General features: G+C 38.4%; 1 protein-coding gene across 1 annotated transcript in view; it reads left to right on the forward strand.

Moving 5' to 3' along the window:
• Nucleotides 1-12,427, forward strand: part of MBOAT2 (membrane bound glycerophospholipid O-acyltransferase 2) — a gene marked incomplete at both ends in the record, with an annotated part of 100,814 nt that overhangs the window by 61,173 nt on the left and 27,214 nt on the right. Inside the window, 2 exons of the mRNA XM_081997078.1 lie at nucleotides 3,901-3,996; nucleotides 7,761-7,816. Of these exons, the coding sequence (XP_081853204.1) occupies nucleotides 3,901-3,996; nucleotides 7,761-7,816 (152 nt within the window). The remainder of the gene's footprint in view (nucleotides 1-3,900; nucleotides 3,997-7,760; nucleotides 7,817-12,427) is intronic.

The raw sequence follows: 12,427 nt of genomic DNA on the forward strand, positions 1-12,427 counted from the left end.
TTTTTTTTCTTTCTTCCATTTCTGCGCTATAACTTCAGTGTGGATATTAACTGAATGTTGCAAGAAACCCTGCCATGTCGGCCATGATGGCTAACTTCTATTTCGAAGGACATCTGGAAATACCCAGGTGGCTGACATTTTGGTCAGCAGATACCAAAACCAGAGAAATGCTGTATAAACATGAAAGCAAGAAAGGATGCGTTCATTTTGTCGCTGTTCTTTGTAACTGGACTTCACTATGACAAGTTAGGTTTTGGTTTGGAAGAGGGTATTGGGAAGGATCGCAGATGCTAGATCTGACAGATGTTTCTGGCTTTCCTCAAGGCAAGGTGTCAGTGGGGCTCCTGCTCAAGTGTCATAGCAAATGATACTTTCTCCTTTAAAAATGTTGGGGAAACTCTGTGCCCTGCCCCATGCTTTCTTTACTGCGAGAGCATGTTGCTGACTTGTGTTCAACTTGATGTCCACTAGGACCCACAGGTCCTTTTCTGCCAAGCTGCTTTCCAGCTGGGTGGCTACCAGCATATTTTGGTGCCAGGAATTGTTCTTTCCCAGGTGTAGGACTTGGCCCTTTCCCTTGTTGACTGCCATGAGGTTCCTGTCGATCCGTTTCTCCAACCTGTTGAAGTCCCTCTGGATGGTAGCAAGATCTTCTGGTGTATTGGCCATTCCTCCCAATTTGGTGTCATCATCAAATTTGATGAGGCTACACTCTGTCCCATCATCCAGATCATTAGTGAAGATGTTAAAGAGGATCGGACCTAGTATGGACCCCTGAGGTACGCTGCTAGTTACTGGCATCCAACTGAACTTTGTGCCAGTGACCACCACCCTCTCGTCCTGGCCGTTCATCCTGTTTTCAGTCCACCTCGCTGTCTGCTCATCTAGCCCATATGTCATCAGCTTAGCTGTGAGGATGTCAAGTGTCAAAAGCTTTACTGAAGTCCAAGTGGACAATATCCACTGCTCTCCCCTCATCTACCAGGCCATTTCATCGTAGAAAGTTAACGTGTTGTAAAAGTTGGAAGGCATTTAAGCCACAGCAACCTTCACAGCAAGTGAAGAAGTAACCTTTAAGCTGCCCTACACATTTCACTGTTCCATAATTGGGTAGCATTGCTGCCTCAGTCTGTGTTCCTAAGTGCAGGACATGGTTTAAACTACTTGTATTGGCTACAAATACACCCTTTCAACTTGCACAGAACACCTGTGATTAGACTTGCAGAAGTACAGAGAACTTCTGTGTCTTTGTGTGTGACTGGTGATGTCCTTTCTGTTGACTTTAAGTTCACCCGAGAATTGACCTTGCATCTTCCCAGTTTGGTATTCAGACCCACGTAATCTCTTTTTCTCAATTTCCTCATATATGTAGAACTGGGATAACATTGAGTATCACTAAATTCATCTTAAAGAGGAATGCAGTTTTTATGAAACACTTGAACGCATGGAGGATAACTGAGGAAACGCTCATGGGGAAATCCCAGACTTCTTGAGTGCAGCATGTGGAAGGCATGCAATAAGTAAAATCACTGGATGCGTCTTGAACTTAAATGCAGTATCTTTAAAAGATATGGAGAATAATGACCTGTTTCTTCAGTGAGAGGAATTTGCAGTTGCATGTTCACATAATGCTGCAGGACTGTGTCATAATGACTATATAGAAAAGAACCTAAGGTTTCCGGACTTCTCAGGGCTTTTCTTTTAGGATATTTAGTAGTTTTTATTCAGTTGTACTTCTCAGCATGGCTTTTCTGCTTGCAAAAGGAAGTCTTTGTAATGCCCTGTTTAAAAACAGCGTAAATCTTTTACAAGACAAACTGTATGAGGTGGAAACTGGTGTCTGTTTTCCTCCCTCTGAGAGTGTGTGCCTAGTCGACTAATGTATTAAGTGTGTTTATTATCCTAACAAAGTATGTATTGCTACTGTGGATAGCATTTTAAATTAGGAAAGCTGTAGTTAGTGTTACTTTTGTAATCCTGTTTATTCTAGACCCATTGCAATATACTGTGAACTGTTGTTAATAAATACATGATCTTGCCAGTGGGGATAAAACAAGATTCTCATAAAGAAAACTACTACTTTAATTTTTCTTGGCTTTTTAGTATGGTATCTCTGGGTGGGTAGGTAGGTATCTCTACATGTAACAAGTTACTTTTAATCTGGGATTGTTTAGTATGTAAACCAAGAGGCTGGTAAAGCTGAAAATCATACTGAATTTTTAGTGAATGGAAGAACTGGGACTGATTTTGGTGTGGGCAAACTAAACCCACATACTCCTCATTTGTGTGAAAACTGGGTGATTGGGAGGGGGGTAGTTTTTCTTAAAATTGTAAGTTTTACTTCCAAGCTTTTTTAAGAGTTCTACATTGTATCATACTGCTGGTATCTGTGGGCCACTACATGCTACTTAATTGTGTTAAATTGTTTTTCTTGCTGAAATAATTTAGTATAATTATGAGGCAATTATTGTATAATTTTGTTGGATTCTTATTATAAACACTTTTGTACCAGTTAGCCACCCAATAGAGAATATTGTTTCTGGATTATTAATATTAATGAAAATAGAAAATAAACTATTGCTAAAACAGGCACCCGAAAACCTTTTTTTCCTAATGTAACAAGTGTGGTTTAATGTAACTTTTGATATATAAGGTAATCTGGAATTTGAAAGTTAGGTGTTTTGAAGTATTACATGGTTTATATCTGGCACAATTCTCAATTCAAGATTAAACTGCTAGTGTTCTGTGTGGCAACTTTCAGAGTGAAGAATACTTTCTAAGACTTCAGAATTTATTATGTTAACACTTTTTATTTCAAAAATACTTATTTGGAAAAGAACGGAAAAGTGTGTTCCAAGCTCTTTCTGTAGTGTCCCTCGCTATTTCACCTAAATCCAGTCCTAGTCATGATTTTCCATTTGGTGTATGAAAATTTTATTCTAACTGGATTTTTAATGTATAATATGGTCTGCTGTAGGGGTTGAACATTAATCTTGTGAACACGAAACAAGTGCTTGATTTAATTACCATGAATGTTTCCTAAGTTGTGTTCAAGACTGTGAAGTTCATACATAAAGTCCTGAAAGATTGGTTAAGTTCCTGCTGGCATTCACCAGCCTCGACTGCAAAGAATATCTGGCAGATTTTGTGAGGTGTGTTGGCAAAATCCATTCTCATAAGCATACTGTTGTACATCTGAAAAAGGGGCTGGGGGGGGTCGTCCCAACCCTGACCTGAAAAAAATATGTGAAATTAAATTTATAGTACTTACACAAGGTGGTTCTTATCTGTGTTTTTCTTACATTTACTGAGGCATTACATTAACAGGAAGCATAAAGGCATCCTGTTCCTTTTTCACTCAGGTCTGTTTTAGTATGTGTATTTGAAATTTAATTGCCTTTTCCAGTTGTTTTGAAAGTAGCAGCGGTGGGATTTGTGGTGCTGAATTTTGAATGTATAGAAATTCATTCAGTGGAAATGATGTTTCATGTATAATTTGCCAAATTTCTATACTCATATAGACAAAAATTAACTTTGAACTAAAACCAAAGAAAGCTTAACATAATCATTTTCTCTTTATAGGACTTCTGTTTTTTACAGTGGCACTTGAAATTATGAATCCTATGCTTTATTTATGTGAATAAATATTTTGGCTAGTGACAATAGAATTTATAAGTTAGTACTGCACACTTCAAAAAAAAAAATTAAGCCTATGTGCTTGCATAGAATAAATATTACCAAAGAAACCCTGTCAGAATGAAGGTGTAATTACACACTTCAATTATGTAATATTGACTAGAAATAATAGGAGACTAAACTCTACTTAAAAGATGGTTTATTCAATGGAGAAATATTTATGGTTTTTAATTGAAAAGCTTTTTTTTTCCATTTTCCTTCTAGGTATTGCTTTGTTTTTGCTTTGGGATACCTCACTGTGTGCCAAATTACTAGAGTCTATATCTTTGATTATGGACAGTATTCTGCTGATTTTTCTGGGTAAGGACAAAAATAATCTTTCCATCTTGTCCTCCTATGTGATACTGTATCTGTTAGTATGGGGTTTTTTCCTAGTGAATTGTGTCAACATTTTAAACTTTGGGGGCAAAGCTGGATGTGTGCATATTGGCACACATACGAATATATACATACCTATGCTTTAATCATACAAACTGAGATTTTGGGGAACAGTTGTGTCTGTTAGAACCATGAATGTGTTATCTGCTGCCTCCTGTTCCTGTCTGAAGGGCATAAAGGATTTGGTGGCTGTGAGATTTTTTTTTTTTGCTTTGCTTTGCTTTTTCCCCTAAAGTCTGCTACCACCCATGACAACGTGGTGAAACTTGAATTGTGTCTGATATACTTGCATGCCTACACAGTCTGATACTACTTTGTGAGGAAAATCTGAATGTTTTATGGAATTTAGCTTTTAGCGTCTTTCTTTTTTGGTTTTATGTTAGATGTTCCAGAAGGAGAAAGCTAAGGAGAGAGTATGGTGGAGTAGTCACACAGCCCTTGGAAATAGGAAGCTTTGTCTAGATGTATTCTCATTTTATATAATGAACTTAAACCTATATTTGACTTGAGCTGTATAGGAGCAGAATTAAATAAGTAAAAATAAACCCGATTGGTGATTCTTTTTTGTACTGCAGACACAGAGAAGTGGAGCAACAATGTTTCCTATAAATAAGTTTGCTACTGGGAGTGCTTTTCTTGATTTAAAGGAGAGTATATGTTTTGGCAAAGAGAGATGGGGAATGTCTTCTAGTCTGCTTAAAAAAATGCATTAAACACTTTTCAGGAATACTATGAATGGCAATGCTCTTTGTAGTTTAGTGTTACCTGTGTAGTAGAGCTGTGCTTGTTAGCCTTGTTGCTTCTCAGCCTTCATTGGTAACAGGCCTATAGTCTAGAAGCTTAACTTGTAGGCTGAAGCCAAAAGCTTTTATGGTTAAGTTCATCTTTTCTGTCATTTTTAGCTGGGTCTTACCTTCTGAAACATCGTCTACATTTATGCCGACATCCAAGTGTCTGCCTTCGAGCTAGATATCAAAGTTCCAGTTGTGGTCAGTGGAGATCTGATCGATGTAGACAGTAGAGCCTGGAGGGCATTTCAGCTGACCCACTGCTAAGTATCTACCTTAGCGTGAACTGGGTCACTTGCCAGATGCCCCTGACTATATTGACTAGATCTCCACTGGCTATAATGTGAGCTTGCAAAATAGACATACATAAAGACACTATAAAACTAGGTAGGTTTACTGACATTGAATTCAATTTCACCATTACAAGTGCAACTGTAATCCAAATGCTGTCCCTTCCAGTTCACTGTAGGGCCAAAATGTACTACCTTGGCAGTGATCAAAGCTCTGAGCTGACTCTGGAAACAGTATAATTGCACTTTTTTGTTGCTGCTTTCAAACTATTAATAGAGCTTGAGCACGCCATTGCACAATCGCGACTGTACTGCTTTCAGATAGCAGCTGTCTTTGTGGCTCTGTTGGTTTGCTGTTAGCTCAGAGATTTCTGCTAGGTCTAAACACGTCCAAAGATTTATGAGATCTGCGCTCTGGATAGAACTGTTCTGAAGCCTAGATCCAACTCTCTGATGTTATGTTTAAGCTGCCTGATTTAAACCATCATGCACCAGTTTGGGAGCTTGATGTATGCATTATAACATGAAATCTCTGGCACACACTGCTTCAGCTCCCTTGGGGTCTGAGACAGAGGTTATTTCCAAAACAGGAGGAGAAAGAAAATGACCTGAAGGGGTCTGCTTTCTGACAACTTTCTCTAGTTCCAGGGAAAGAGAGTAAGGTCAAGAAAATAACAGAAGTTGCCTAACTAGCTGTTGAACCCGAGCACCAGCAAGATTTTCCAAAGATGCTGGCATGAATTCATAAATGGTTAGCCCCAAAAAGGCCTTTGAAGCGTCTGTTTACCTAGGTATTTCTCCTAGCACACCATGCCCATCTGACAAGTCCAAGCACAGAAAATCTGCAAAAAGTTTGAAGGAAGGTATCAGTGCACTGACAGTGGAGAAAGCTGAGGAAACCTCATGCTGGAGGTGCAATTGCTTGTGCAGAGCTGTGTGGTCCTGGCTTCAGTACTAACAGACCCCAGGTGCCAGGGAGCCTTCCACTGCCTCCCTGGCCTTTCTACCAGCACCTAAAAAGGATCGTTAAAATCCTGGTTCACAGCCTCACTGTTCCAGGAAGGACTTTTCCTCTTTTAGTCTCCGGATTGTTGCTCCTCAGTCAAATCTCTGAAGATACTGGAATAGCCACTTGAGACGTAAAAACATACCAGAATCTGCTATGATAACAATGACAGATGTATCAACTCGAATTAATGTAAGGTCTCACTGAGCTCCTCCTGCGCTCCATCCTTCCACCAGGCAGGAGCCATGCTGTCACATGTCCACTTACAGAAGGAGAACCCATTATGTTCAGAATCACTTGGGGATTTGTGCCAGCACCAGGCAGGTCTACAGCTTAAATGCTAGAAAGAGATACGAGGGATTTCCCAGATTGTCTCTTCTTGTTTAGTTTTCTTTTTTGCTGGCCCTTGCCTGACACTCTAGTCTTGATATGAGGATTTTGGGGCACTGATAATGCAGTAGAAAAAAAACTTTTTTCCCTGATTGCATTTTGAGGACTGGAAATACTGTGTGCTTTGAAATAACCATAACCTAAAAAAAATTTAATTTGACAGACTGAGCCATCTGGGAAAATACTGGCATAGCCCTGTCAGTGAAGGAGGACTTGATGGCTCTTGGATTTGTTTTTCTGTGCCAACTTAAATACATTGTAAAAAGGCCAAGCGCAGTCAAAAGACTTGAACAAAAACTTATGTGCCTATCCTACAGTATGGTTATTTTGTTGTGGGTTTTTTTTTTTTTTGTCTCCAGCTCAGATGCTGCTAGGTAAATACAGTCCCTGATAAATTTTTGAGATCTGATTTCAAAGTTAAATTTTTTAAACTCTGGTAGCCTGTTCTATACTCTCCCCCATCTTCTTCCTCCACCCAGTTAGGGGGTTAGCAATGCTGGGATTTATATCAGTCAAAAATTCTCAGATACTCTGAAGATGGTATAATTTCTCAGTATAAAGCTGACTTGCTTAGCCACAGAAGAATATCTTTTGGATGGTTTAAGATCTGCTCAAGTGTACCAAGTTCAAAACAAACTGAACTCTGTTTGAGCTAGCAGGATTACACAGGGTTTTTGTTTTGCCAGGTATGTTTACTTGAAGCAAATAATAATTCTAGACGGAAAAATTAAGCATAGGACGGCGTGTTAGTAGAAACAAAGGAAGAGGTTTGTGTATCTAAATAGATGATAGTACTGTTCAACCTTGTTATGTTTTTATTTTCCTTTGCTTACTGCTGCTGCAATTTACAATGCATATAATTGCTCTTACTGTCCTTTTTTCTTTACTCTTCCCACTGTAAAAAAAAATAAACTATGTTAGTAGCAAATAAATGTGAAACACTTTGGCTGTTTTTGTGGAACCTAATGTAGCAGTAAAAGGCATTATCAAATACTATATCGAAGGATTAAATTCCTTTCATTGCATTGAATGACTGGTTTGAGCTCCAAAAACTTTGTCCTTTGTCTCCAAAATCACTTTGTCCTTGCATTGAAAGTCTTCCACTTGAGAGTAATTAATGTGGACTATTAGTATTTTTTCCCCTAATATTTACATGTGAAAGACAATCCTGAACTTTTTTCTAAATTATTCTTTCTTCCTTTTTTGTAACAGTCCGATGATGATAATTACACAGAAGATCACTAGTTTGGCATTTGAGATTCATGATGGTAAGATTTCTTTAAACTGTGTTTAATTTTCTATACAAAATAAATTTAAAGAAAGTTAGTCATGGGTCAAGGAGTTGCTTTAGTCCAGTTTGTGTTTTAGGAAAAATATATTTTTGTATCTTAATTCATTCTTTTGATGCTCAATAATGGAAGTGCCAAGAAATGTTGCTCAGACACTACAGAAGTTCTGAAAATGCTTACATTGTGCAGAAGATACTACTTATCAGAAGACCAATGACCCTTCTGGGGCCGGTGACCAGAGACCACTGACTTTTTTTGGGCTGGAGTATTAATGCTGAGAGTTAGCGAAATAATTTCTAAATTCAGTCATCACTGTTGCTGACATTGGTAGAACAAGTACATGCAACTTCAGCATGTTGAAGTTTTAAAAGAAAAAACCTTTCCTTTTAAAATGCTAACTGTTAATCTCCCCCTGATTTGTGCCATGTGTACTGATTTTCATAAAACCTTTTCATATGTTTCATTTTGTTTATTATCATAATTACACTTGCTGCTAACGCATCAGTGTAAACAGGGAGATTATCTAATTATGTTTCTGTCTTTCTCCTGTCAGCTCTATCCATCAGCTAAGTGGGCCCTAGTTGTGACAAAGATCAATCCTAATGTTGGGTTTTGTGTGTAGGGTATCTAGATTCTTAGTTACCTTTAAATTCAAAGTAATTTTCCTTTTAAAATTTGAAAATATCACCCAATGAACCTAGCCAATTATCTTGTATCACTTGAAGCTACAGCTGTCAGTTGAAGATTTGGGACTATAGCCTCAGACACCTGGATCAAGTCACCTGTTTTTCTGAAATTTCTTTAGGAACGTTATGTATGGAGTTTAATATGTTTTTCTCATATGCGTCCTAGCTTTAGTGCTGTTGGTGTTTCATTTTTTCCCATGCTCATTAAGGTACACTGTCTTAGAGGAGTCTGTAGGCAACAACATTCATGAATATGAAAAGTCAGGAAAACACTTTTTTGTAAGAATTCTGGTATGAATGAAAATAAATGAATAATGCTGGGCATATCTAGTCGCTCAAAAAAGTTGATGTCTAACTTCCAGAGAAATATATTCGGAAGTATCTGTATTACTTGCAAGGTATAGTCAGTTAGAGTACAGAGTACACAAGTTAGAGGACAAAGCTTATTATAAGGAAGTAGTAATTCTAGTATCAAAGGTAAATGCTTCCTCATACTATTATTTTGCTAGGGGAAAGAGCTATTCTTGATTTGCTGACATCATGCACAAATAGTGGAGTTGTGGTATGGGACAAGCATGTAAGTGTTCCTGGTAATTTTTAAAGAAATGTTTCATTTAGTCAGCTCTATTCTTAACTTTCATCTCAAACTAAACTAGATCCACCACCCCCACCCCCCCAAATTAAGTCAGGTAATTTGTATTTTCCTCGTAAGCCCAGCTTATTTTCTGTTTGAATTTCTTGTAGATATCGTTGAATTCTGAGTATCAATATTGAAATTTTGTTCCTTGTTGACCTCATATGTGAGATCTTTTATAGAATCTTTGTCTGGGGGGAGTAGCTGGTAATATTGGAAAACTTCTCTCTGGTGGTATTTGCAGTTTAGCAGAGCCCTTGACTTGAATTGGATGACCACTGTTGCTGGGAGCACAGTGTGAACATGACTTTCAAAAGTTGATGTGACCAATGTGAATTCAGGAGCAGCAGCTAGTCTGGTGTCAGGAGATGTTAAGAAAAGATGTACAGGGGAAACTGAGATTGTATTAAAGCAAAGGTTTTTAACCCTAGACAACTTAAAAGGGGCCCATCACAAGAAATTAATGAAAACAAGCCTGCTGTCAATGGGCTTTTGTTCACTGTACAAAGGTCCATGCTTCCACTGGAAAATACTTTGAGATACACTGTCAGAGAAGGAGATAATGTTGAAAATCGTTATACTAAGTGATTAATGGCACTCTGAGCCTCTAGTCACATCAGCTTGGCTATATCAATCGCCAGTTACTTAATTTTCCTCCCTCATTTTTTACCAGTATGTCCAAGGGGAGTTAAAGAAAATAAACAGATGAAAGAAAGGTGTTGGTGTGTTGGAAGATCTTGGTAAGCTTCAAGACTCGAGTTGTAGTTAGGTTGGTTTTGTGATAAAGGCAAATCTCCTGGACTTGTTCTTTTCCTGGCAGCCTGTTTGTTGTGTTCAGCTGGTTTCAGTGTTATATTTGAAGGTCCTGGAGAAAACTGGATGTAATCATGAAAGCTGCCCACTCATGCTGCATATTAAAGAATCTCTCTAGCTGAGTGGATATGCTTGATTCCAAGTTGAATACTAGTGTGGAATCCCATAAGTAAGTAACAACTACCCCTATAACTGTTACAACACTGTGCACTTACGAGTGGGGTTTCTTTAAGCAGGAAAATTCTGTGCACGTTACATAGGATTAACTTAAGCCTGCTGTATAAAACTTTTCAAAAGGCTGCGTGGATCACAAAATTACACCTGGGTAAATTTGCAGTATGCCTTTGGTGTACTCTGAGTTACATTTTGAACTTAAGCCCTTGATAGTCCTCACTTTACAGTTGTTACTCAAATGAGCACTGACAAAAATGAGTAGTCAGTATGTTAAGATTTGCTTTGTATTTCTTGCTGATTATCTTTGGCATCTCACGTGTATATTCTAAAGGCAGAAATGTTTTTACATGAGCTGGAGGCTGCTTGTGTCCGTTCTTTATGGCAAGATTTAGGTTTATTTATGCAACGCTTCAGGCTAATGACAGAGTTAAGGGAGAAAAGGGATTTTTTCGTACTTCAGATCCTGTATTCTGGAATATTCTTTTTTATTTCATTAAATTTAGAACTAGCATGTTTTTGAGAAGGAAGGGTGCATTACAGTTATTCTAGAAGCAGGGGCCTTGTCTGCAGGTGCAGTTTAGAAGGGCTATAAAATGGAGGATTTTACCTGCATGAGAAATTTCTAACTAAGCGATGGTGGCAAGTAGAGAAACTCTTGCAATTATAAGGTACGAAAACTTAATCAGGGGAGAGGAAGAGAGATACTGGCACTGCATTCTCCCTTTTTTGCTTATAACTCACTCATCCCTAATAGAGCCTCACTCATTTTACTACAATTCTGAATGAGATCAGGGATCTTTACAGGAAAGGTCCATATTCAAATCTAATCTCACTAATCTGTATGCGCTTTGGCAGCTTGTCTTTAATTCTAGTGCTTAATGAATCTTAAACAAAGAGTCTCTTCAAATGTTTATATTCATAACCCATTGAAGTTCTGAAGCTCACAATGTATTTATTTTTAAATCTCGAAGAGATTCAGCCAGCAAGACTAGGGAACGTTAGACTTGATACTTAAAAGGAAGAAAAAAAAAAAGATTCTCACAGCCTCTTCCAACCTTGTTCTTATTTCTTTTCTCTAATTTGAAGTAAATAATACATAAAACTCTAAAGAAAGTAAAAATTACTTTTTAAATGTAATACTGTTGTGGTTTAACCCTAGCTGACAACTAAACACTACCCAGCCATTCACTCACTCCCCCTTGGTGGGATGGGGGGAGAACTGGAAGGGTAAAAGTGAGAAAACACAAGTGGGTTGAGATGAAGATGGTTTAATACATAAAGCAAAAGCTGTGCACACAAGCAAAGCAAAACCCAAGGAATTCATTCACCCCTTCCCATTGTCAGGCAGGTGTTCAGCCATCTCCAGGGAAGCAGGGCTCCATCACACGTAACGGTGACTTGGGAAGACAAATGCCATCACTCTGCATGTCCCCCCCACCTCCTTCTTCTTCCCCCAGCTTTATATGCTGAGCATGACATTGTATGGTCTGGAATATCCCTTGAGTCAGTTGGGGTCAGCTGTCCCAGCTGTGTCCCCTCCCAACTCCTTGTGCACCCCCAACCTACTCGCTGGTGGGGTGGTGTGGGGAGCAGAAAAGGCCTTGCCTCTGTGTAAGCACTGCTCAGCAGTGACGAAAACCTCCCTGTTTTATCAACGCTGTTTTCAGCACAAATCCAAACCATGGCCCCATACTAGCTACTGTGAAGAAAATTAACTCTATCCCAGCCAAAATCAGCACAAATACCCATCTACTAAACATGAAATTTAATTCTTCCAAATTATTTCTTTATATTACTCTGTTGCATTTGTCAATTAAAAATGTGTGGCTAGATACAGGTAAGAAACCAGAACCATAAGACTCTTCTGTCTGTCAGCTTCATCTTAGTTCCCAGTGGCTTATCCCACATGCTTTCCGGTCACAAAAAATATAAACTCTTTGTTTCTGTGTGTACCCTTCTCCCATCCCTTATACCCTGGGTTTCAGCTCTGTAGTTGCTAATTTTTAAATGTGCTTTTCCTGGAATGCTACTTGTTGGGGTTTTTTTTTCCCCCTAGGTCTCATTTACTTTGCTCCAACAGTAGGCTGTTTTTTCTCATATTGCTTTTGTAATATTACAAACGTGTAAGATTTCCAAATAGGCTATTACAGTCTATTTCCCCCTGCAAAATAGTGAAAGTATAATCTCTGTCCAGTATAGCCCCTGAAAGGAGAGATATTTCAATGGATAGATGAAACACATGGGAAATGGAAGGAGATGAGGAAAAAGAAATAAAGATGACGT

Source organism: Phaethon aethereus (genome assembly GCF_964289735.1).
Source record: "Phaethon aethereus genome assembly, chromosome: 3".
Taxonomy (NCBI): Eukaryota; Metazoa; Chordata; class Aves; order Phaethontiformes; family Phaethontidae; genus Phaethon; species Phaethon aethereus.